At 46.9% G+C, this 26,850-nt stretch overlaps 1 protein-coding gene across 2 annotated transcripts; it reads left to right on the top strand.

Moving 5' to 3' along the window:
• Positions 1–4,279: 4,279 nt before the first annotated feature.
• Positions 4,280–25,754, top strand: Arf3 (ADP ribosylation factor 3). Of its 2 annotated transcripts, XM_027396480.2 has the most exons (6): positions 4,280–4,470; positions 5,228–5,304; positions 20,796–21,036; positions 22,041–22,151; positions 22,358–22,482; positions 22,965–25,754. In XM_027396480.2, the coding sequence occupies exons 3-6, from the start codon at positions 20,889–20,891 to the stop codon at positions 23,124–23,126; spliced, it is 546 nt and encodes a 181-aa protein (XP_027252281.1). In that variant the 5' UTR covers positions 4,280–4,470; positions 5,228–5,304; positions 20,796–20,888; the 3' UTR covers positions 23,127–25,754. The 2 variants fall into 2 exon arrangements, with proteins under 2 accessions (XP_027252281.1, XP_027252280.1); XM_027396479.2 differs by lacking the exon at positions 5,228–5,304.
• The last annotated feature ends 1,096 nt before the right edge of the window (positions 25,755–26,850 follow it).

Here is a 26,850-nt window from a genome sequence, read left to right as displayed (position 1 = left end):
GTGGGGGCTGGGAATTGAATCTAGGTCCTCTAGAAAACCGCTGAGCAATCTCTCCAGTCCCTCAGCCTGCTTTCTTTTCTTTTCTTTCTTTTTTGAGACAGGGTCTCTCTCTCTCTCTCTCTCTCTCTCTCTCTCTCTCTCTCTCTTTGAGACAGGGTTTCTCTGTGTAGCTTTGGAGCCTATCCTGGCACTCGCTCTGGAGACCAGGCTGGCCTCGAACTCACAGAGATCCGCCTGCCTCTGCCTCCGGAGTGCTGGGATTAAAGGTGTGCGCCACCAACGCCCGGCTAACAGGGTCTCTTCTATGGATCCCTGGCTGTCCTAGAACTTGCTATGTAGACCAGGCTGACTTCCTCAGGACCAGGATTAGAGGAGTGTACCACCATGGGTGGCTCAGCTGTTTTCTTAATTTTAACCTGTTTTTATGAGTATTGAGTGTTTTGCCTACATGTCATTTTCTCTTTGCCCCCAACCCCCAGCTGAGGATCAAACTCAGGCCTTGTGCTTGCTAGGCAAGCTAAACATGTATGTCTCTGTACTGCATGTATACAAGTGACCACTGAAGCCAGAAGAGGGCATAGGATTACCTGGGACTGGAGTTACAGATGGTTTGTAGCCACCATGTGGGTTCTGGCAATCCAATGTGGGTCCTTAAGCAGACAGTGCCCTTAACCTCCTAATCATCTCTCCAGCCCTTATCTGCTTTCGTATATAATTCAGAAGTGGCACTGCCCACAGTGATCTGGGCCCTCCTACATCAATCATCAATCAAGAGAAGTGTCCTATAGGCTTGCCCACAGGCCAATCTGGTGGGGGCATTTTCTCAAATGTAGTTCCTCTTCCCAAATGATTGTATTGTGTATGAAGATGACATCAAACTAGCTGGTACAACTGACCCTTTGTCAACTTGACACATTATCCAATTAGAACCTTTCCTTTCTCAGTTGCTTTCAATACCGCATGTTAATATTAATGTAATGATATAAAACATTCCAGTCGGGCGGTGGTGGCACACACCTTTAGTCCCAGCACTCGGGAGGCAGAGGCAGGCGGATCTGTGTGAGTTAGAGACCAGCTTGGTCTACAAGAGCTAGTTCCAGGACAGCCTCGAAAGCTACAGAGAAACCATGTCTCAAAAAACAAAACAACACACACACACACACACACACACACACACACACACACCATTCCAATGTGCCTGGTGTTGGTGGCACACACCTTTAATCCCAGCACTTGGGAGGCAGAGGCAGGCAGATCTGTGTGAGTTTAAGGCCAGCCTGATTTACAGAGTGAGTTCCAGGACATGCTCCAAAACAATACAGAGAAACCCTGTCTCGAAACCCCCCCTCCGAAAAAATTCAAACATTTAAAACAATCCAGTATCTTTAAAACCGTTCAAAGTTTCTCTAAAATATCCAAAATCTCTGGAAAACTCCAAAGTCTCTGAGTTACATACTTTTGTATACTTCAAGAAGGAAAAACCAGGGCAATTACAAAGCCAAAGTCCAAGAGTGTAAAGAGACTCAGTGCTTGACAACTGGGACCCCACTCTCTGGGCCCCAAGAGCTCCATTTCTCCAACTTTGCTGGCTTGTCTCCTTGGCTCAGGCCAACTCAATTTCTCCTTGGCAGTTGTCCCATGGTACTGGCACCTCCAAAATGTTGAGGTCTCTGATGCACACAGTTTTTCTTGGGCTCTTTTTAGGGATTCTCTAATCCTGCCACATGATGCCAAGCCTCAATCCTGGGGCTTCTACTGCAGTGAAGGCTGAACCTTCACCGATGGCCTCTCACAATGCCAAGCCTTAGCTACTCTCTGTGACGCCTGTATACCTTCAAGACCAGACTTTAAGACTGGAGATTCTTACATGTTATCAAATCTTGCTGATAGCGTGAGGTACAGTCTTAGCCCCCTGGACCTCAGATTCTTGCTGACCTTGAGAAAACACTAGTAGATTTCACCTCATCATCTCAGTGATGCTGTTCTCTTCTCCTTTTTGTTCATCTTAAGACAGGGTCTCACTGTGCACCCCTGGCTGTTCTGAAACTCACTCTGTAGACCAGGCTGGCCTCGAACTCACAGAGATCCACCTGCCTCTGCCTCCTGCGTGCTGGGATTAAAGGCGGGCACCACCACTGGTTCTTAATTGAAAATATCAAGCATAGAATCTTTAAGGGACTCTCAAATTTCTCCCTGTAAGTTTACAAGCCACACCTCCTTTGTCTGCACTGCTTTCAGCATTATCTTTTAAGTTCCCACAACAGCCCACTGAGCTCTCAGTGAGCAATGGCTTTTCCAGCCCAGAGTTCAAATGCCATCACAACCTTCCCCCCAAAACACATGGTTAGGTCTGTGACAGCAATTATCCCACTTCTATTATCAGTTTCTGTCTTGGTTAGGGTTTATTTTGCTGTTACAAAACCTTATGCCCAAAAGCAGCTTGGAGAGGAAGGGTTTATTTCATTTCATAGACTGCAGATTCCATCACTGAATCTGGCAGGAAGTCAGGGTGGGAACCTGGAGGCAGGAACTAAAGCGGGGCCGGAGAAGGAGTACTGCCCATAGGCTTGCTCCCCTTGGCTTGCTCAGCCTGATTTCTCATGCAACACAGAACCACCTGCTCAGGGGTGGTACCTCTCACAGTGAGCAAGGCCCTCTCACATCAGTCAAAGAAAATCAGTCCACAGGCTTGCTTATAGGCCAATCTGATGGAATCATTTTCTTAATGGAGGTTCCCTCTTCTTGTAATGACTCTCTAGCTTGTGGTTTTTTTTGTTTTGTTTTTGGTGTGTTTGTGTGTGTGTGTTTCTTTTTTCAGTCTTTTTTTATTTTTTATATATTTGAATTACAAACAAGATTGAATTACATGACAATCTCAGTTCCCTTCTCCCTCCCTTTCTCCCCTACCACCCCCCCAACTAAAATCCTACCTATCATATGTCCTTTCTTCTAATCTATACCTGACTCAACCTTTCTGCTTCCTCATGACCTCTGTATCCTTCCTTTTCTTCCCTTCTCACTCTCGTAGCTTCCTCCCCCCTCTCCCCATGTTCTCAATTTGCTCAGGGTGTGTGTGTGTGTGTGTGTTTTGAGACAGGGTTTCTCTGTGTAGTTTTTTGTTGTCCTGGATCTCTTTCTGTAGACCAGACTGGCCTCGAACTCAGAGATCTGTCTGCTTCTGCCTCCCGAGTGCGGTGATCAAAGGTGTGTGCCACCACCACTTGGCCAGCCTATTTCTCAGAAGAAGATAAGAGCAATAATTTTGGGTCAGGTTCTAGGGAAAAGCTGTTTTTCCATATATGACATGCATTTAAAGAATGTGGTGGGGGCTGGAGAAATGGCTCAGCGGTTAAGAGCGCTGGCTGTCCTTCCAGAGGTCTTGAGTTCAATTCCCAGCAACCACATGGTGGCTCACAACCATCTGTAATGAGATCCGGCACCCTCTTCTTGCCTTCAGGCATATATGCAGACAGAACACAGTATACAAAATAAATAAATAAAATTAAAAAAAAAAAGAACGCGGTGTTCAGTTTTACTAGTGAGGGCCCCTCTAGTGCAGCTTCCAATATAGCTTCTAACCAGTCTCAAGCAGCGTCTCCATCACGTTTAAAAGAAAAATGAGTCTAAAGGAAGGAAGGAGGGACCATGGGTGCTTTGTCCTCGGCTACTCATCCAAAGAGACTTCATCAGACCTGCTTCTGGGTAATTAACATTTCTGCCCTTCGTCTTTCAACTTCCTAGACGACCCAGATTCCAGACGTTTCCTCCAGTATCTCAAATGCATTAATCTCTCCCCTCTTCCATTATGAGAAACGATCTCCCGATTCAGACCTCAGAGAAACCATCCTTAGGGATCAGTGAGCAGCAGCAGCAGCAGGTGGGGTGCTGCGTGTTTATTAGAAATAAAGACCGGAGTAGGGGCAGGTGTCAACAAAGGTTTTCGCATCCACACTCCACCGCTGGCTCAGCCTGAGAAACCCCAGACACTCCCTTGTTCAGGTCGGGCCTCTAGCGCGGCCCGAATGTGGTCTCAGTCCTCAATTCTAGGCCAGGCCCCGGAGCTTGGGAGCCGCACCTCGGTCCCCACACCACAGCCTCATCTCCACACTCAGCCTTTTCCAGCCCCCACACCAGGCTCTGCTTCAGCACCCGACCGCTTTTTGCTGCAGCCGCTGCCATGGTGATGGGTCTCGCGAGAACTGCCGCTCGCTACCGCGCACTTCTCGCGCGATCGTGGAGGTGGGAAGTATCCCGGACTGGGGGTGGGGGCTCGCCGCACATCTCCTGTCGCCGTCGCGGCTTCCGGTGCTAGGTGGAGGGAAGGAAGGAGGGGAGCCGGGGAGCGGGCCAGCGGACCAGCGTCGCCGCCACGGTCGGCTCGGGGAAGCGGGAGGCAGCGGCCCGAGAGCCAAGCGGAGCCTGCGGGGGCGGAGGTGGCGGTGGCAGCCGCGGCGCTGGGCGCAGGAACAGGTTCGGAGCTGGAGAGGGAAGGCGGGTCCGGGGCAGGGGAGAAGAGGCTGGCTGGGTCGGGTTGCGAGCCGAGGAGCCCGAGGCCCCTCCTGCCGGGCGAGGGGCGGGGGGCGGTGGTCCCCAGCCCCGCTCCTGCCCCCGCAGCTGAAGGACGCCGAGCCGGGGTGGGGGCGGGGGGGGCGCACGCGGGCTCCGTCCTCCGCCTCGCCCGAGGAGGGGGCGACCTGGGCTGCAGAGGTGGAGCTTTCGAGCTTGAGGGGGAGGCGAGTTGACCGGTGGGAGGTGATGCGGGGGCGGTGTGGCTGTTTGGATCTTTTCCTTCTGTTGAAGGGCTATGAGGAATGCTGCCCTTTTTTTTTTTTTTCTTTTCTTTTCTTTTTTCCCCCTCTCTCCCCCGCCTGAGCTGTGGGGGGACCAAAGAAAAGCCTCGCTGTGGTTATATTCTCCCTCGCCCGTCGTGAGGCATGGGAGCCGGGGTTTGGTATCAGGGCCTGCTGGTGGGGCACCGCTGCCCACCGTTTTCATGGAGGTTGCGCCCTGCTTTGGGGTGTTGGGAAGGGCAGGTTGGGAAGAGGGCAGCAGGTGGGGAGAGGGTGGAGAGAGGAGGCTGGAGAAGGGGGAGGGGGACCTGAGCTAGCTTGGAGGATAGAGGTGGGGCCTTCCTCCCCCAGGCGTAGCGGGGGCGGTCTCATCGGAGGAGGGAGCATCTTGTCACTGGCCCTGAGTTTGTGTCTTCCAATCCGCTTTCTTTCTCTAGGAAGTACCAGGATTCCCGGAACAGAAAATGAAGCCCTTGCTTACGCCAGTCCTTTGAAGGAAGGGGGAGGTGGGGAGGTAAAGTTCCCCCATTAAAACGCAGCCCCACTTGATTAGTTAAGTGGTGGACTCTCTTTTGGAGAGACTTGTTCGTTTTGGGAGTTCTGTTACTGCTGGTCTCTGGGCCTGATGGAGGAGAATGTGGTCAGGAATGAGAAGAAAATAGTAAGGTCATGAGGGTGAGGAGAAAGGTAATGTAAAACCTATCTCTACGGACGCTGGATTGGGTCACCCTTGGTCTATGGCATGAAAGTTTTATTGGGAGGAGATCTGCTGCCGGAGTCTGATTGCTTGACTCATTGCAACAGGATAGAATCTAGTCTCTGCATACCTGCATCTGTCCCCAGTCAGGTAGATGGAGACTGTCTTTGCTGCCATTTTGTCTTAGGCCTGTTTGGGGGTAGTGTCAGGATGGGCGGTGGCCAGAGGTGGTGGTCTTTTGTGTCCTGTTTAAATAAATTGTTAAAGCCCGTTTTAAGAAAGGCTCGAATCACTCGTTCATTTTTGCACAGAATGAATCATTGACCTTGGAGGCAGCTGGAAAAGGAAGGCTCCCATTTGTATCACATTCAATGTCTTGCCATCTTGCACAGTCAATTTTCCTTCCTTTCTTTCTCTCTTCCCCTCCCTCCCTTCTTTTCTTTTTTCTTTGAGACAAGATATCTCTGGGTAGTCCCCTTGATGGCCTCAAACTTACAGCTGCTGCCTCTGTCTCTTGAGTGTTGAGGTTACAGTGTGGGTCCCCACAACAGACCCCTACTGGCTATTTTGAGACGTGCTGGGTTTGAACTCAAGAGTCTTTCTTTTGTAAGATGAACAAAGGGATGGGAGTGTATAGCAATCAGCAAGGTTTCTAGCTATAGTTTCAGGAAAAGGGACGGAGGAGATCTCGGCACTAGGAGATGCAGCAGGAGGATAGAGGTTTAGGCCAGTCTGGGTTATGTAGCAAGACTGTCGCCAACAAAACAAAATAAAAAAACCTGACATATTTAGAGATAGACAAGCAATTGTCTATCTTATCAGGTGTTAAGGGTGATATTTTAGTGTGCGTTTATCTGCTCCCATTTCAGTATTTATGAAGAGAGGAAGTGGGATTAAAGGACAGAGCAATCTCTATTGAGAACAAGAAACTTCTTTAAAATTAGGTTTGTTGCCGGGTGGTGATGGCTCATACCTTTAACCCCAGCACTTGGGAGGCAGTTTTATTTTTTAATTATTTTTATTTTATGTGCATTGGTGTTTTGGAACTGGAGTTACAGACAGTTGGGAGCTGCCATGAGGATGCTGGGAATTGAACCTGAGTCCTCCAGAAGAACAGCCAGTGCTCTTAACCACTGAGCCATTTCTTCAGGCACTGAGACCTTACCTTAAAACAAAACAAAAAACCCAAACAAACAAAATGAAGGCTTCAGGGACCAGTGGGAGCGTAGGCTTAACACAGTGGTTCTCCACCTTCCAGTTGAGACTTTTTAGGATTTCATAAGACTATCAGAAAACAGATATTTACATTGCAGTTCGTAGCAGTAGCAAAATTACAGTTCTGACATAGCAAGGAAAATAATTTATAGTTGGGGGATCCCCACAATATGAGGAGCTGTATTAGAGTCTCAGTGTTAGGAAGGGTGAGAACCACTGACTTGCAGGTAAGGTTACTTGAAGCCTCGCCTGAAGGCCTGAGTTTGAGTAAGTTGGAAAGAGAATCACTGTTCAGAAGTTGTTCTTTACCTCCACATGTGTAATATGGTGTGCACCTGCCCACATGTACACTAAATGAAAGTGTAATTACTCTTTTAAGGGCTAGAGAGATGGTTCAGCAATTGTTCCTACCTAGCACCCACATTGGGCATTTTTATAAGTCTCTCTTAACTCCAGCTCCAGGTGACCAAGGCTTAGTCTCTTCCTCTTTAACCTGCATCCACCTGCATGCACATTTAATCCCCGCTCCCCAGGTGCCTTTATTTGCAGCACTAAGGAAGCACAGGCAGATGGATCTGGGTGAGTTCCAGGACAGCCAGGGATATACAGACTCCTCAGGGGGGGAAAAGTAAATCTTTGAGCATTTCTACAATTTTCTGTGTGTTGGTTTTTTGGCTCCGGTGTGCTGTGTACCACGTGTGTGCAGGAATGAGCTGGAGGTCAGAAGAGCTGTCAGACCCCTGGACAGAAGTTATAGATGATGTCGGTGCTGGAAACTGGTCCTGGTTCCTCTGGAAGAGCAGCCTGTGCTCAACAACTAAACCATTTCAGTCCCTCTCCTCCATTCTTTTTTTTTTCCCCTCAAGAGGGTTTCTGTAGCACTGGCTATCCTATAACTTGTTCTGTAGACCAGGCTGGCCTTGAACTGAGATTTGCTTGACTCTGTCTCCTGAGTCTGGGATTAAAGGCATGTGCCACCACCACCTGGCACAAACTTTGTTTTCTTTTAAGTGAAGGCTTCATATTCTGTCTGGGAAAGAATTGTCCAAGGTGTGATCTTTTGTGGATGTTCTATAATATTCTCTCTCTCTCTGTTTCTCTGTCTTGTCTGTGAATAAAGACATGTGTCACCAACTGCCTGGCAATGTGCTATAATTTTCTTATTGATTTTTAGAAAGGATCTGTTACACCATGTAAACTAGGAGGGAGTGGCTTAAGACTGGAAGGGACCCCCTATTATCGACACATTCCTCAAGAAGGGTCTGAGTGTGCAGGGTTTCCAGGTGCCTTTTAGCTCTCCCATTGCTGGTAAGACCTTGGCATACCGTTTTATTACTTTATGTGTGTTAATTGTGAATGTTTATATTTAAAATGAATTTAGGATGCAAGAGCATTTGTTTTCTATTGAAAATTTTGTGTGTGTGTGTTTTCGGGGGTCTTATGATGCTTAGGCTAGCCTCAAACTAGCAAAGGCTGTCTTTGAATTGAGGGTCCTTTTTCCCCCACACTGTAGTGTTGGCATTGCAGGTGTGCATAACCTCCCCTAGTTTATTCAGTGATAGTGACTGAAACCTTGGCCTTGAGCATGCCAGGCAAGCACTCTTATCAACTGAGCTATGTTCCCTTCCTGTAATTTTTTTAAAAAATGAAACATTCAGACTTCACTCTAAGTAAAACCTTAAAATCTAATATATAAAATGTTTTATTGAGAAAAGTGGGTGGGTATGGAAATGTCGAGAGTGGAGACAGATCTAGAACTGTTGTCTGTGTGTAGTCTCTTCCCAGGAAGCTTTTTTTTTAAAGTTATGTTAGAACATTTATTTTTATTCATATGAGTGTTTTGCTTCCATGTCTGTATGTGCACTGTGTGTGTGATGCCTGGTACCTGTGGTCAGATGAAGATATCATATCCCTTGGAGCTGGAGTTATGGATGTCTGTGAGCTACCATGTGGATGCTGGGAACCAAACCTGGGTCCTCTGCAAAATGTGGGTGGGTGCGTGCGTGCGTGCGTGCGTGCGTGAGTCAGATGACAACTTGCCCTTTTTCTCCTTCCATAGTGTGGACCCTGAGTATTGAACTCAGGTTTTCAGATTTGGTAGTGTTTTTACCTGCTGAGCCATCTCTGCCCACCCCCCTTTTTGAGAGTTGCCTGTATTCCAGACTGCCCTAAATTTGTAATGTAGAACACAGTGGCCTGATACTGGCTCCTGTGTGCTATGATGACAGTTAGACACCATGCCTGGTGTCTTGGCAGCCTCTTGGTCCCACCCAAGGAACACTAGGGCTCTGAGAACATGGGAAACTACTACATCTCCAGTTTGTCACATTCAGGAGGAAGACTGGGGGGGTCACAAGTGGATTATTTTCTGTCTCAGTGCTACAAATGTTTTGTAATCCTCAGTGGGACCATTGCAGAAAGTGTGTTAGTCTCTAGCTCCAGGTCAGCCTTAGTGCTTTGTGCCAGGACAGAAAGACTGTGGCATAGCCCCTGCAGAGCTAGGAGAGTTCATAGTCAGTGCAGGAATTCCCAGCCTTTTCTCTATTACGGCATACACAGGAAATGATAACTAGGACAGCAGCTAGAAACCTGAGCTGATGGGTCTACAGGTTCTAGTCACCTGGAGTCCTGCCTAGGCATCCATTGGCTTTGTGACCGGTGTCTCCAGCTGACTTGTAATGCATCAGAGGCACTTTTCGAAGCCTTATCTCTGGAAAATGAAACAGACAAGCATGAATAAACCACATTTTTCTGTTTCTTTAGACTCTTTAAAAAATATATATATTATAGTGTGTCAGTGTTTGGCTGCCTGCATGTCTGCACCACATGTCTACAGTACATGAGCAAACCAGAAGAAGGTATCTGATCTCCTGGAACTGGAGTTAACACATGACTGTGAACCACCATGTCGGTGCAGGGAATTGGATCTGTGTCCTCTGGAAGAGCAGCCAGTGCTCTGAATTGCTGGGTATCTCTCTTACGTGCTGCTATACCTGGCCTTGTCCAGATTCTAGTTTTCTGTTTGACTTGTTCACTGTGCACTTTGTATTGACCTGTACCAGGGGCCAGATTGTCTTTATTAAGGCTTTCTACTAACTACCCAAGTGATTTTTATAATGATGAATGTGAAATGTTTTGGCTGGAGATAGGAATAGTCATAGAATGTCTGGACTTGGGAGGAGTTGTAAGCTGCTCAGATTGTAAGAAATAAAGCAAGAGGCTGGTTAAATGGCTTAGCATTAAGCACTGACTGCTTTTCTGGAGGATCCAGGTTTGGTTCCCCGCATCCACATGGCAACTCTCAACTGTCCTGGTACCTTGCCAGGTACCAGACATACTTATGGTGCACAGACACGCATACAGGCAAAACACCACACACATAAAATAAGGCAGGTGCCACCATAACTAGCTTTAAAAAATAATTGTTTAATGAAACCCCCCCCCCCAAAAAAAAAAACCCTAAAAGAATAGGATAGGCTGAAAAGTTTTGGTCAGGACAATGCCTCAGGATGTTGAGGAAAATAGGTAATTTCATTTGGTTTTAGTATCTGACTAGATCATTCCTTTTTAGCAAGGGCATGGGTCTGGAACCCAGATGGGTTTGCCTGACCTTCCTCCTGAGTGCTGGGTCACATTTGGTTCTTGACCGTGTGTGCTTATGTACTGAGTTTTCACTTGAGGGTTGAATTTGGAAAAACCTAGATCCTTGCCCAGAAGTATGAGCTTCCATCAGATAAGGTGGTTGTTAGTGTGACCTCTTGTTTAGTGTGACCTCTTTTAGATTTGGTTGTACTGGAGTCTTCTCTGTTTTATCTTGTTTCTAACTCAGGCCTGAACACAACCACAACCACTACCCCAGGGCCATTACTGATTACCTCATACAATAGATAATTTTTATTTACCTAAGGTCTTAATTTAATTTGACCTTTCTCTAGCCTTAACCTTTTCTGGGGGCGGGGTTGGGGGGAGGGTTGTTAAATGCTGGGTCTTAATTTAATTTGACCTTTCACTAGCCTTTAACCTTTTTTGGGGCGTGTGTGTGTTAATGCTGGGTCTCAAACCTAGGATTTCATCATATATCCTTTCTAGAAAGTGTATGTGTATGTGTGTGGATCTCTCTCTGTGTGTAGCACATGTATGCATATGTCCGAGGAGGCTAGAAGAGGGTGTAAGCCCCCTGGAGCATGTGTTGCAAGTGGTTGTGAGCTAATTGATATGGTTGCTGGGAACTCACTCATGACCTCTACTGGAGCAGAAGAATTCTTAACGCTGAGCTATCTCTTTAGCACCTCAGGTATGGGAAAGCAAGTGATCTCCCACTAAAGGACACTCCAGCCCCACCCCCTGTTGGTAACAATCTTCCTCATTGTGCCCTGATATCAGTCTCATCAATTGGTTTATCCAGTGATGTCTCTTGTTATTCTTCCTGGCAGCCGTTTCTGCCTTTTTTTTTTTTTTATGGAACAGTTGAGGTCTAATAAAGATTTCCCCCCTCCCTCCCTCCCTCTCCTGTCTGTCTCTTTTGTTTTTAGGCTATATGTTTAAATTCAAACTCATGGTGGTGCCACCACACCCAACTGAATTTTTTTTTTTTGAGAAAGGATCTCATATGTCTTACTACTTATTAAAGTAGTAAGAAATATGAATAAAATAAGCCAGATATAGCCGGGCGTTGGTGGTGCACGCCTTTAATCCCAGCACTCAGGAGGCAGAGGCAGGCGGATCTCTGTGAGTTCGAGACCAGCCTGGTCTATAAGAGCTAGTTCCAGGACAGCCTCCAAAGCCACAAGAAACCCTGTCTCGAAAAACCAAAAAAAAAAAAAAAAAAAAAAGCCAGATATAAAAAAGGCAGCTACTAGCCAGATGTTGGTGGTGCACACCTTTAGTCCCAGCACTCTGGAGACAGAGGCAGGCAGATCTCTGAGTCCGAGGCCAGCCTGGTCTACAGAGTGAATTCCGGGACAGGCTCCAAAGCAATACAGAGAAACCCTGTCTGGAAAAAACAAAAACCAAAAACAACAAAAGGCAGCTACTACTCTCCATGAGGTAGAGTATTAAAGTTATAAATACAGAAAGTAGAATGCTGTCTTCCTTTATGTGGCTGTAATAAAAGCCATGACAAAAAGCAACTGGAAAGAAGGGTGTATTTCATCTTACCACTTGTAGTTTATCATGAAGGGAATTCAAGGCAGGAACCTGGAGGCAGGAGATATACAGAGGTCATGAGGGGAGCTGCTTACTAGCTTGCTCCCATGGCTTGCTCAGCCTGTTTGTATGACCCAGGACCACCTTCCCTGAGGTGGCACTGCCTACAGTGGGCTGGGATCTCTCACATCAGTCATCAGTCTACACAGTGTCCCACAGAGTTGTCCACAGGCCAGTCTGATGGAGGCATTTCCTTAGTTGAGCTTACCTCCTCAAAGATGATGATAGCTTGTGTCAGCTGACTAACCAGCACAAAAGTGAGACAGCTCAGCAGGTAAAGGTGCTTGCCACCAGGCTTGACAACCCAAGTGAGCCCTGGGACCCATGTGGTGGAAGAAAAGAACCACTTGTTAAATTGTCCCTTAGGCCTGGTGGACCAGGTGGCTCATGCCTTTAGGCCAGTCTGGTCTACAGATCAAGTTCCAGGACAGGAGAAACCCTGTCTCAAAAGCTTCCCCTCAAATTAACATTCATTTGTGTATGTGGGGGAAGGCAACTATCATAGGATGGTACTCATGTCAATGTCAGGATAACCTCGAGGATCCCGGTGTTCAAATTCAGGTTGGCAAGTATGTTGACCTGCTGGGACATGTATCTGGCCCTACCCCATTCCTTTCTGCACGGGAGTGTGGTGTATGCACACTGTGTGTGTGTGTGTGTGGCGGGGGGTGCCTGCCCACACAAGCAAGTGCGCAGGCTGAAGTAAAACTTGAGTATCCTTAGGAATGACTGTGTCTCTTTTGAAACAGGGAACAGAGTCTCTTGGCCTAGAGCTCACCAGTTAGGCTTGACTGGCTGGACAGTTGAGTCAAGGTCTTCATGGTCTCTGCCTTCCTGTCTTGGGATTATGAGTCCTGCCTTGGGATTATGAGTGTGTACCGCCCTTGCTGGCTGTTTTATGTGGATTCTGGGGCTCTACCTGAGTCCTTGTGCTTTCAAGACAAGTGCTTCAGTGACTGAACCATTCCCTAACACTTACTGATTTTGTTGTTGTTTTCTCTCTGAGACAGAGTCTGTAGTTCAGGCTATTCCTTAAACTCTTGACAGTTGTCCTGCCCCAGCCTCTGGAGTTCTGGAGTTACAGTGTGAGCTGCCACCCCTAGTTTAACATCTCTACTTACTATATCAACTGAAGGCTGGACAAGAGAGCACTCCTACTCTTTATTTAAAAAAAAAAAAAAAAAAAAAGCATTGAAGAAAACATTCTTAGATGCTCCCAGGGAACTTCTCCACATGTTACCCAGGTCATTTTCTGTTCCCTAGGGCTGAGGAAGAGCCATCTTTACTGAAATACATTTCGTATTGTGTCTCCCCAGTTTTATTTATTTATTTTTCCTTTATTTTTTTTAAGGTTTTATTTATTATGTATACAACATTCTGCTTCCATGTATATCTGCACACCAGAAGAGGGCACCAGATCTCAAAGGGATGGCTGTGAGCCACCATGTGGTTGCTGGGAATTGAACTCAGGACCTCTGGAAGAGCAGCCAGTGCTCTTCTTAACCGCTGAGCCATCTCTCCAGCTGTCTCCCCAGTTTTAAACAAAGAAGTGGGAGTTTGACTAGAAGAAAGGGGAAGAGGTGGCCATCTTGGTTCCTTTAAGCTTCAGTGGTTTTTTGCATAGGTAGTTTCCAAGTTCCCAGGTTACCCCTGGTTATTGGACTTCATACTTTTGCCCATCAAAATTTAGTGTTTAAAGGGCTGGAAAGATGGCTCAATGGTTAAGAGCGCAGACTGCTCTTGCAGAAGACCCAAAATTCCTAGCACTCATGTCAGATGACTTACAACATCTTGTAACACCAAATCTAGGGGATCTAATGTCCTCTTCTGGCCACCATGCCTTCACTCACATGCACATACCGACACCTATAGAAATAGGATTAGGTTAATTAAAAATTTTTAAGGAATCTAGGATTAGGTTAAACTAAAAATTTTTAAGGAATCTATTAAATTTTAAAGCAAACATCTTCATCCTCACTAGATCTATCCCTCTTTTTTTTTTTTCCTGCCTGAAGAATTGCCACCATCAAGTCATTCATAAGTCATCTTTGGCTTTTCTACTCTTTCTTCTTTGTTTTTTGAGACAAGATCTCTCTATGTGGTCTTGGCTGTCTTAGAACTTGCTATGTAGAACAGGTTGGCTTTGAACTGACAAAGGTCCTCCTGCTTCTGCCTCTCAAGTGCTAGGATTAAAAGTATGTAACATCAGTGCCCAGTGAATTCAAATCTATGTTGTCTTCTGTTGCTATCTTTTGTTAACAAGAACTTAAATTTTTTTTTACTATTTTTTTTTTTATGTATAGGCACATTTTGCCTGCATCTTTATAAGTGTACCATGTGTGTGCAGTGCCTATGGAAGCCAATAGAGGGCGTAGGCTCCCCTGGTACTGAAGTTAGGAGAGTTGTGAGCTGCTGCATGGGTGTTGGGAACCCTAACTACTTCCAGTCCCTGGTTAAGAACTTGATTTTAGCCGGTGGTGGTGCACGTCTTTAATCCCAGTGTTCTGGAGGCAGAGGCAGGCGGATCTCTGTGAGTTCGAGGCCAGCCTGGTCTACAAAGCCACACAGAGCCAAGGATGAGTTTGAACTTCTGGTATTTCTGTCTCCATCTTTAGAGTGCTGGGACTATAGTTGTGTGTCATTGCACCCTCTGATTGAAGTCCTGGGATTGAACCAGCCCTTTCTGCATGGTAGGCAAGCACTCTACAATGGAGTTCATTCCTAGTCTCCTCATCCTTCCTCTTCCGTACTTTTTGATAACACTGATAACAGACAAAAGAAGTGATTTCTTGGCTTTGAAAATCTTAGATGTTACTAATCAGATACCAGTCAGTTCTTTTGTTCTGACTTAAGTGTTCTTGAGACAAAAAAATTTACAGATGTCTTCAGGCTTGGTGGTACATACTTTTAACCCCAGTACTTGGGAGGCAGAGGCAGGAGGATCTATGTGAGTTCAAGGCCAAACAGGTCTATATAGAGAGACCCTGTCTCAAAACAAAAACAAAATACCTAAAAATATATTACCGCTTCATCAGCCAACTATCTTGGAAACAAATGCAGACTAACCGTGCCCTGAACTGTTGGTCTTTTGGTTACCAGTGTTTCAAATAGCATTTCTATTAGTGATACTTCAGTTTGAAAATTACCTGGGAACACAGTTGTTCTTATTTTATCTTGCCTGGAAGCAGAGAGTTTGAAAGGTTCTTCTGCCTTCCTCTGGTCCCCGAAAAAGAGGGTGGTGCCAGATTCAAAGCCTGCCCCCTCTGATAGGATCCATTCTTGGTTCCAACATTGGAATCAGATGGGAGGAGTTTATTTGGCCAACTGGGCTGTGACCATCAGAATGCCCTTAAGGTTGAGACAGGCATGTTTTCTGCAGAATACATAGCTCTTGCTATAGCTGAGTAGCCAGTCACAGCAAGTGCTGCCTTTCCTGGGACTAGAGGAGTGGGAGCGGATGTGGCGCTCAGGTGAGGATGTCAGTGTGCTTGATTGAACTGCAGCTCTCCACTTCTTACTGGAGCACAGTTTTGTAGCTCTTGTTATTTTTACCCCCAATTAACAAAAACTTCTGAATGTAAAAAGGATATTAAGATACTCTGTTAAGAGATAATACTACTGTCCATTATTCACCTTGAGTCTCGTATTTTTCTGTTTTAACTGGTACCCTGGTTTCCAGCAGTCGATGAACCCTGACTGTTTTGCCCTATCCCACATATGGTACCTACCATCTGTGGTGAAAGGAAGTAACTTGGGAATATAGGGACAGTCCAGGCTTTGTCTCTCCTGGTCTTTTTCTCTCCTCCCTTCTTCTTGCCCTCCTCTTCCACCTCTTTCCCTCCTTTCTCCTTCTCTTGAGACAGGTTCTCCTTCCCCAGGCTAGCCTCTAACCCAGTCCATCCACCTCCCAGGACTATTGGAATTACAGGCATGCTCTACCGTGATTGGTTTTATGAAGTACTAGGGACCAAACTCAGGTTTCATATATGCTAGGAACCTGAGATACATGGCCAGCTTACCTGCAGTTTTTTTCTAGGAGTGCATTCTGGTGCAGTGAGTTGTATAGAGTTAGAGAGGTGGCTCAGCCCTTAAAAAGGCTAAGGTTTCCAACCAAAGAGGAGATCATTGCTTTTATAGCCAGGGATTTGATTTGGCACACTGCTAAAAGGTGCCACTAACCCAGTGACAGGGACACATACTATTTCCTGGTACATAGCAGAGAGGGATGGAAAAAGTCAAAGAAGCTAGCTAGCCTCTCCTTGGGAATGCTTAGTAAAGCTTCCAGTTATGCTAAAAGGGAGTCATAAACCCTGGCTGCTCAGGAAAGTGCTTAGTAGCTATCAGATACTTAATTAGACCCTCATTTGCATATTAATGGGGGGGGAAATGTCACCAGTTTTGCTCTAGGTTCCCTCCCTTTATTTATTTATTTATTTATTTATTTAATTATTTATTTATTTTCAAAACAGGGTTTATCTAGGTAGCCCTGAAACTCACCCGGTGGGTAGACCAGGCTGGCCTCAAACTCACAGAGATCTGCCTGCACTAGAAATAAAAATGTGCACACAGGCTGGAGAAGTGGTAGTTAAAAGTTGCTCTTATAGAGGACCAGGGTTTGATTCTCATCGCCCACGTGGTGACTTACAACCATCAGTAATGCCAGTTCCAGGGGACCTGATGCCTCTTCTGGCTTCCTTGGGCACTAGGCATGCACATGGTGTACATGCACACATGCAGGCAAACTCTACAAACTCTAAAAAAAACTAAAACCACAGAAAATCTAAAAATATACATATATACGTATGTAATTTTTAAATTAAAAATTTCCAAATTATTTGTTTTATGTACATTGGTGTTTTGCCTGCATGAATATCTTTATGAGGGTATTGGATCTCCTGGAACAAGAGTTACAGACAGTTGTGAGCTGCCACGTGGGTGCAGGTCCTCTGGAAGATCAGTCAGTGCTCTTAACCACTGTGTCATCTCTCCAGTCCCCCATATATATATATATATATATATATATATATATATAATTTTTTTAACTTAAATTTTTTCTGTGGGTTTCTCTGTGTAACAGCTCAGGCAGTCTTGGAACTTGCTTTGTAGACCAAGCTGGCCTTGAACTCAGAGATCACCTGCCTCTGCCTCCAAGTGCTGGGATTAAAGATGTGTACCACCACTGCTTGCTAACTTTTTTTTTTTTTTTTTAAATGCACACATTTCCATTGGCATCTGCAGCACCTCCAGCTTTCTATGCCCGGTCTGTTTGGTACCCCAATTTCCTCTAGGTTATTTCTACCCTTGCCATCATCAGCTTTTCTCCTTTCCCTTCTGGGTACCTTGTCTTCCTGTCTTCCAGGACCTTTGAAAGAGGCATGGGCTAGCTTTGGGAGAAGGTGGTTAGCAGGCAGCATCATGTCTCTTGTGGCTTGTCCATCACCCTGGATTTATTGCCATTAGTGTTCCTTCCAGTCTTTATTCTGGGTATATAGTGACAATGACAATAGGCACTGAGCATGGAAATGTAGTGGATGTTGATTTGGTAGGAGGTTCATTCTTGACTATTCCCTCCCCAAGAACCCCTATAGCCCAGAATGGCATCAAACTTGACTGGTAGCTATGGGTGGCCTTGAACTTCTGATCCTCTTGCCTCTGAGTCTTAAGTGTTGGGACCACAGGTATGTACCACCGTGCCCAGTTTGACAGTACATTTGATCAACTAGCAGTAGTACATAGGTACCAGTCTTATGGACAGAAGAAAGGATACAGGGCTATCTCAGTCATCTAGCTAGTCATGGGAGTGAAGGCAGGCCCTATTAAGTAAAGGATATAGATCTTGCAGTAGGGATTACATTTTAATTGGGAAGGCGAGTATGTGCTAATTTATAAGAAAGCAAACTTCACAAGGTAATACATGCTGCATTAATTACAGCTAGCTGCATTCTTCATCGACACTAGAGCCGAGTGATCCACCGCTAAGAGTCAGAGTCTCCATTGCTCAGTTTCGGTCAGCTCTGAGTCGTAACTTCAGTATGACAGTTGAGCAGAGAATGGGAGCAAAGGGTTATTAGAGGCTCTGAACCAGGTATTAGCTGCCAGTTTTCTCTTCCAGCTGTTATTCTCACTGTCATGTAATTGGTGCTAGTCTGGTCATGAAGGGCAGTGGGAAATGCATGATGTAAGTTTAAGACTTCAGCCAGAGCCTAATAACAGACCTTCAACAAATACCACCTCTTTGCTTGATCCCCAGACTTGCAGGTTTTCTGTGGAGGTCATGGTACCAGAAGTCCATGTGCCTGAGGTTGCCACGGTTGCCATGACCTGATCTTAGCAGCTGGACAAGTGTTCCTGTCACCCCTGCTCCTTCCTGCCTTCCCCTAGGAATGCACAAGAGTCCTAGACCTGACTGGATAATTGGGGCAGGAAGGGTGGCAAGGATGGCTAGTAGGCAACATGGCTGAGGTGAACCCTAAAGTTGAGCCAAGCCCTGTCTCTGGGGTATGAACTTCATGGGTCAGAGGCAGGGCTTATCTGGGAAACCTCTTGGGAGAGCCACACCTGGCTCATTAGTGGGTGTCTGGAGCTGTCTGAAGATGAAAGGCTCTATTGCACTCATTGTTTCTTTTTATTTTTGGACAACCTTGTATTCAGTCTGCAGGGGCTGCTGATCTGACATCTATCCGCTGGGCTGGAATTTGCTACAGATGAGTAGGGAAAACAAAACAAAACAGAACAAAAATAAGCCTGAAGATGTTTTTGAAAAAAGTGACTAAACTCTGACCAGACTTTGATGCTTTACCTTGTAAATTGGATTCTTTGCCATCCACCCTTTACATTCCTGGGCTTAGATGCACTCTGTCTTAACCTGTTCTTCTAGGTTTGTGTGTGTGTGCTGCTAGAGTGCCAGCAGCTGGCATATGGTGATTGCTGAATAAGCTGCCTCTGACACGTGCCTCCTGAAGCACAGAGAACTGGCTGGCAGGGTGGTTCACTTCAAATTGTTTGAGTGTTGCATTTTTAAGTGGTGGGCCACACCTGTAATCAAGTTCATCCTGGGCACCTGAGGCCCTAGTGTAAACATTTTAAGGTGGCTAAAGAATGACGCAATAGTCAAGAGTACTTGCTCTTGTAGACAACCTGGGTTCACTTCTCAGCACCCATATAGCAGCTTACAACTGGTGAGCTTTTTCTTTTTTTTTTTTTTAACAGATTTATTTATTTACATATTTTACATATGTCTGTATGTATGTCCACATGCTAGAAGAGGCATTGGATCCCATTATAGATGGTTGTGAGCCATCATGTGGTTCTTGAGAATTGAACGTAGGTTCTCTGGAAGATCAGCCAGTGCTCTTAACCATTAAGCCATCAGTCTAGCCCCCTTCACAACCGTTCATAACTCCAGTGGAATCTGATGCCTGCTGTGGGCTCAAGGACACATATGTTGCAGACATATATGCAAGTAAAACACTCATACCTAAGGTAAAATAAATAAATACAAAAATAATAGAACATTTTTAAAAAGTTTTTTGTTTGTTTGGATGAGGGTTGGTTTGAGAGATGGTCTTGTTGTGGAACTGGTTTGGAACTTAAGATTCTTCTGACCCCACTTCCTGATTGAGGAGATCATGGGTGTGAGCTAGCACAAGTGTCTCAGATGCACAGTTCTGTGGCTGTCCTGTGACTGGGAAAGAAGGAATGCATCCGTACATGAGCTCTGTCGGTGGCACCGGCTGGAATGGGCATGCTGGTGTCTTACATCTTGGCAGTGGTTCTTCCCACTCTCCTTGTCCACCTAGCAGGTGTATGTTAGGTGTCTGCTGTATACCAATAATGTCATGGTGAGCATTTGGGTTGTTGGAGCTGGAGGTGGATTAATAGAGACCTTAGGAGTTAATTTAACTGTTGAATGGCACCAAGCATTGTTGTAGGTTTTAGGAACCCAAAACTGCAAGGGCTTTTGGGTTTACTAAAAGGGAACTTGAAACAACCAAAGGTTTTGAACAGAGGAACCACATGACCTGATTTGGCCTCTAAAATTGCCCCGGCTGTTTTGTGGAAAACAGGATGAAGGGGACAGGGAAGATGCAGGGGTGAGGTAGAGGTCACCTCATTGCAGGTGACCTTGAGGAACAGCTCTCCCTGGGTGGGCCGCAGAGAGCAAAGCCCCTCCCCCCAGTGCAGTATGCAGTTGTATCGACAGGGCACAAGTTGCAGTAGTTGAGAGTGGCGAAGCTCAGGCTGCAGAGATGGCATAGCCATTAAAGGCTAGGTTCACAACCAAAAATATAAGAGAGTGCCAAAGCTCAGCTTCTTTCAGGGTTCATGCCTGCTGTTTTTCTTCCTCATTTACATTGGTGCAGAAGGAAAGTCGAATTACAGAGTTAGAGGCAGGGAAGGAACCAGCTCTTGACTAGAGCAGAGCCTGAACCTTGGGAACCTGGCAAGCCTGAGCCTTTTCAGCAGTCACAGAGAGCCACTCCTCATTCCACTCTCTTCTCAGAAGTCTCGGTAAGGTTGGCGGAGGGTGAGGCACGGACAGGCTCACAGTGCTTTGGGTGTAACAACATCAGAACTGAGGTGACTTCAGAAATCACCAGGTAGAACCTTGTCAATTTTTAGGTGCAAGTCTGCAAAGATGAAATAATCAGCCTCCCTAGAGTTGCTGCAGTAGGTCACACTGGCATAGCAAGGGTCCTACATGTCTCCTTCTCTGCCTGTGCTCTCAGAATTTCAGTCCTGTGTGTGTGAGTGGGCCTCAGTATTCATAGTCCCTCCTGGTGCTCAGCCAGGAGTGAATGAACTCCAGCTATGACTTTGGCAATTTCTATGAATCTGAAGTTCTTACAAGCAAATGATGGTAAGGACTTTGTGTTTCCTTTGTCTAGGATCAAGCTTTCCATACCAGGGACCAGGCTAAAACCAGACTACCACTGCCCCTACCTAGGCCCCATTGACCTCAGAAGGCAGCCACTGGAATCATGGGCAATATCTTTGGAAACCTTCTGAAGAGCCTAATTGGGAAGAAGGAGATGCGCATCCTGATGGTGGGCCTGGACGCTGCAGGGAAGACCACCATCCTGTACAAGCTGAAGCTGGGGGAGATTGTCACCACCATCCCCACCATTGGTAAGGCAAGCTGGCTCCCACCTGGCCCCTTCTTCCCAGGCAAGTCCACACATTTCGTGGGCTTCAGAGACAGTGTCTGCTTAACTTACCAGCAGGTGCTGGAGCTGCCGTTTGCCCACCTGCCCTGGCCCTCCTGGTGCGGGAACTTCCGCAGCCTGGCACTCAGCAGTTGCCCTCAGGCATTAGAGTTGGTTTGTTCTCTGTGTTGTTTGGAAAGCAGGTGAAGGGCTTTGATGTTCCTGCCAGAGGCCTGGAATTGCTTTGGTTTAGATCTTCAGTGGTGATCTTGGTTAAGACCTGCCTGCTCAGGGCAGAACATTTGCTACAAACATGGGGCTTTGGGTCGTCATCCTGAGGCTTGGGGCCTCCAGCTCTGTACTCATGTCTTATTCTTTACTCTGCCTCTCAGCCCCACACAGCTTAGCTTAGATGCATTTTAGTGACCGAGGGACAGAATAGAGTTGTCTCTTCATGGAATGGAGAACCAGAATCTGAATGAATGGAGAGAGGCTTGGTTCACACTACCCATTACCTAGGCAGCTGTGAGCCTACTGATCAGACTTCATTGTTTTTGATTTCTTAGGTTTTCGTTCTGTGTGTGTGAGAGAGACAGATACAGAGAGAGAATGTGTGTTTGTGTTTTGCCTGTATGTGTGTATGAGCACCATATGTATGCTTGCCTAGTGTCTGTGGAAGATAGAAGAGGGTGTCAGATCCCCTGGAACTGGAGTTATGGATGGTTGTGAGCTATGTGGATGCTAGGAATTGAACCCTAGTCTTCTGCAAAAACAAGTGCTGTTAACCACTGACCCATTTTCCAGCTCTTTTAGATTTTCTTTTAGGCTATCCAGGTCAAGGATTACCAATCCTAGAATCCCTTAAGCTTTCTGTCGTTGGTATCATGTCCAAAGCTGAGAAGAGAGAAATGGAAGTAAACTCACTGGGTCACTATTTGTAGGTCTGGTGTTTGAGGCCAGTGGCCATTGACATTTTTCCCCCCAAAGGGTTTAATGTGGAAACAGTGGAATATAAGAATATCAGCTTCACAGTATGGGACGTAGGTGGCCAGGACAAGATTCGACCCCTCTGGAGACACTACTTCCAGAACACCCAAGGTATGGCAGATAAACTTCCTGGGATTGGCATTACTTTGCTGGGTTTGTGCAGAGCATGACTGTCTTCCTCAGTTATGGGTAGCCAGTCCTTGCCCTGATGCAGCTCCTGGAAGTGGAGAAAAGGGAGCATGTGGTTGGAGGGTGTGGTGATGGGGGAGGAGACATCTGTTATCTCTGTATGTCCCATCCTCTCTCTGCCTCTCTAGGCTTGATATTTGTGGTTGACAGCAATGACCGGGAACGAGTAAATGAGGCCCGAGAGGAGCTGATGAGGATGCTGGCAGAGGACGAGCTCCGGGATGCTGTGCTGCTCGTGTTTGCAAACAAACAGGTGAGGTGTCTCCCTTTTCCTCATTTGGGAGAGAGCAACCTGACCATAGGTACCGTGGAGCCTTGGGGGTCATTGTGTGGGAAGGTCCGTGACTACTATTGTAAATGTGGTAGTGGGGGAAGTACAAGCAGTTGGCGTCTTCATGTCCCTTTCCTTGTTCCCAAGCCCAGTTGTATTTAGCAGCGTTTTAGTCCTCGGTTAACGTAGTAGATATGTCTCTTCAGAGTTTTTATCTTCCCTGTGGTGCACTATAGCAGAACTGGCCTTGCCCCTGTCAGACTTGATTCTTTGGCTGTCTGATTCACACATACATAACCCTGCCACTCCTCATGGAATAGCTGTCTACTTTGCTAGGCCTAGAGTAGTCCCTTCAGATCCTGAGATGAAGGAGAAGGTGGCCGTGTGTGTGCCTTTTGGTAAATGGGTGCTCTAGAAGGCTGTGGAAGACCCTGAAGTATCTGTGTGTCTCCCTTGTACTGCAGGATTTGCCGAATGCTATGAACGCTGCCGAAATCACAGACAAGCTGGGGCTGCATTCTCTGCGTCACCGCAATTGGTACATTCAGGCCACCTGTGCTACCAGCGGGGACGGGCTGTATGAAGGCTTGGACTGGCTGGCCAATCAGCTCAAAAACAAGAAGTGAGAGCCAGGCAGCCCTATCTGACTACCCCACCCACTCCTGACACATACCTGTTGTCTCCCTACCCCAGTTTACCCTATCCTTCCTCTTGAAAGTGTGGTCGAGGTCCTGGGTGTCATGTCTACATGCCCAGAAAGAGCCTTGCCTCCTGTGCCTCCCTTCCTCCTTCCCTGTCCTCTGACACGATCAGTCCCCAACCGCTGTCCTGATGATGAGTCATTCCAATTTACTGGATTTAAAACAAATGAGGCTGTTATGGTTTCATGGGGTGGTCTCCCTGTTGGGTTTCAGGAGGAAGAGTGGGGGTGTTCTCTCTGTTTGCTGTTTGGCACTGGTTGCTGTGCCCTTGGCATCTGAGTCCCTTCCCTGTCTCCCTGGCCACTCTCCTCCCTGTCTTCCTTTCCTCCTACACCCTCTCCTATTCTACATGGAAATTGCACGGGCCTCTCTGTGTGTGCGTGCATGTGTGCGCCTGTATATACGTGTATAGAGAGATATATATATGTGGGGACGGGGGTGGGGTGGGGTGGGGAGTGGAGTGCAGCTCAGGGCTTGCAGCCAGGATGGATACTGCCCAATGGCGCCTGTCATCTGCCCCTTCTGTGTGGTAAGATAAAGGAGGAAATGTGGGTGGGTCCCATTGCTTCCCTCTCCACAGGTGGTGGTCCTGGATGTTAGGACAGATGGTGGACTCCAGCCGTCTTCCTTATATTTCTTCTCCACCCTTATGATCGCAAGAAATGGTATTTATCTCTAGATGACTGTTCCTAAGGATTAGATGCCATTCTACGCTGCCTCTTTGGTAGGGAGGAGAGAGTAACCCACTCACTTTCATCAGTCCAGAGTGTTGTATTGGTCTTCCTCCACCATTATAAGATCTACTCCCCAGGAGCTCAGAGGGATAGGGTTAGTGGGCCCTGCACGCCAAAGGGTGGAGTTTGATCTGTTTTCCATCTTGTTCTTGTTACTAGGAGAAGGTAAGGCATGGAGCAGTCCTGCTTCTGCTGTGCTGTACCTTCCTCAGTCTTCTGACCCTGGGGACTGGGTGGCTCCATCTGTTCTTTGTCAGGTTTTCTCACCTAGTAGTCTGCTGGGCTGCTGAGGACTGACCAGGTGAGGTGACGAGAAGCCACGGAGTGGGGGTGACATAGCAGACCTCAGTGTCAACCCCTATGCTCTAGTCTCTTTCTCATGCAGGACCAGCTAAAAGATGATTTTCTGCTGTTGGCGGGGCTCAGACTGTCCCTGATGCCCTCTCCTGGCAGCTTTTCTCAGCTCTCAAACACTTTCCTGAATAGGTCTAGAGGGTGTGTGGCTGGTACTGGGACAGTGATCTTCAGGGCCCTGCCTCCATCCTGCACAGGTTGTTCAGGTGCTGCTGGGGGTTTGCAGGGGGTGCTTGTTCCTGAGGCTCTGACCTGGATCCTGATATAGTCATTGCAGTGAAGCTGTGGCTGCTCTGTGAGCTCCTGTGTGTGCTGGCTGCGCCCTGAGCTCCCAACCATCAGCCATAACCTCTCTGCCAAGGTCAGGACCCTGGGCCCTCTCCAGCATGGCTGAGGGACCCCTTCCCAGGGCTGTTCTGAGCTCCACTCTGGCCAGGCTTCCTGCCAGCTTTGTGTACAGCAGGCAAGTCAGTTCCCCAGCCTACCCCACCCCCAGAGGTTCCAGGGGTGTCCCTCAGTGCACTAGTGCTGTTACTAAACCCCAGATGCCACGTGGTTGTGTTGTGAGAGAGAGAGAGAGAGAGAGAGAGAGAGAGAGAGAGAGAGAGAGAGAGAGAGTGTGTGTGTGTGTGTGTGTGTGTGTGTTTGATGTGTACATGGGGTGGGGGGGTGCCGGGAGTTCTGTTTCATTTTAAAATGGATTACTCTCACTCCGGACACAACCCTCCACACTTTTTTTTTTCCTGTTTCTTGGTTTTTCCCACCTCTGTTGCCACTCTATGAACTCTGCTTTGCCTTCTCAGTTCATTCACTGTCGTTGCCTGTCTGGTTTTCTTTTCCTTGTTTTTGTCTTCTGTTTGATTTTCTCTATCTTTGTGATTGGTGAGGACTTTCTTTCTCTGCCATGCTTTCTGACCTTCCCTTCTTAGATGCTAGTTCCAAATAGGTTTCGTATATTGCAGGTTTCCTTCCACTCTTCCACCCACTCCCCTAGCATCTTGTTTTTCTCAGCCTCCTGGGACCAACCTGAGGCTGAGCAGGGTGAAGCAGCCTTGGATGTTGCCTTGGTGCTGCTCCAGAGATGTCCAGCAGGGGGCAGTAACATCTTGGTATCATCTCTACTTCCTGGGGAGGGGAGCACTTTCTATATTCCCATTCACCTAACAGGTCTTTGGGGGTTGGAAGTTCCATTCCATTTCTGTAAATCCCCTCTCCTGCTTTTCTCAAGTTGGTTTAATTTTTGATCTTCCTTGTTCCAGCTTTCTGGGGATTCCCCCTTCCCTCCGCCTCCAAAGTTTGTGATGTTATAGTGGTATCTGCAGTTATGAAGTGGGTTTTTCTTTTTCCTTTCTCTGGAATGTAGACTGTATATGTTTAATAACTCACCTTCTCTTCCTTGCTCAAAAATGTGGGATAATGCAATGACTGTGACCCTGGTTGGCAATTAAACTTGTCTTATGCAGTTCTGGAGGAGCCCTTCATGCTGTGCGGCAGCTATGTGGCAGCGGGACGCCCCATTACTGGTCCCTTTCCTTTTCTGCAGAGGTGGGAGGACATCTTCAGTGGGTGGAGAAGCTGAAGCTTGTTGGGAACACTGATTGTAAGTCCTTCTTCTCACCACGCCCAGAAGGACGTCTAAATGAGCCAAGCACCAGAGCATGAGGGCTCTGTGACTGACTGAATCTGAGGGGCTCAGCCCTGAACTTAGCTCTGCTTACCACCTGTTGATAGATTTCAGGGCAGTGTTTCTCAACCTATAGGTTGAGAATCCTGTGGGAGTTAAATGATCCTTTCACGGGGATTGAATAGCAGATATCCTGCATATCAAATATTTATATTATGTTTCATAACAGTAGCAAAATGACAGTTATGAAGTAGCAATGAAATAATTTTATGGTTGGAGGTTATCATAACATGAGGAATTGTATTAAAGGGTCATGACATTAGGAAGGGTGGGAACCAATGCTTCAGGGACTAAAGCCATTAGCGGGCCCTGAACTTGGAGAACCCCTTCCTTCCTCTAGCCTTAGATCTTTCCAACACTGGAAATTAGGTGTGTGTAGTCTGAAGATGACCACCCTGTGCATAGATTGGCGTCTTCTCACCCATCTAAGCCTGGATTTGGGGAGTAAGCACAAAGAGCAAACATCTGGGCAGTATAAAAACTTGGTCTGCGTGTCAGTGCCATGCCCTGTACAGCTAGCTGTGTTTGGGGTATGTGGGTTTCCATGTCAGTGCTAAGCCTCATCCAGAAACGCCACAGATTTTCTGTGAAGCTGACATTCCCCTGTTCCTTCCACTTTTCTTTCCTCTGCTGCTATCACTGTCTATCTCCTCCCAGAGAAAAGGGGTGGTGAGCAGGGAAGCCCCTCCCTCTTGCCCCTTGCTTCAGTACTGAGTTCAAGTCCAACATGCTATTATGAACTTTTAACTGACATGCAGTTTCCTCCCCATTTCTTTCCCTGCTCGTTTTCCTTTCAGCCTTTCTCTCGTTACCGAGTCATCACTTTCAAGAACCAGTGCTGTTTGTTATGGCTCTGGCTTCCAAGCCATTAAGCCAC

This window comes from Cricetulus griseus, chromosome 2 (genome assembly GCF_003668045.3).
Source record: "Cricetulus griseus strain 17A/GY chromosome 2, alternate assembly CriGri-PICRH-1.0, whole genome shotgun sequence".
In the NCBI taxonomy this organism is placed as follows: domain Eukaryota; kingdom Metazoa; phylum Chordata; class Mammalia; order Rodentia; family Cricetidae; genus Cricetulus; species Cricetulus griseus.
Note: the sequence above shows the minus strand (reverse complement) of the source record. Positions and strands in the feature narration are given on the sequence as shown.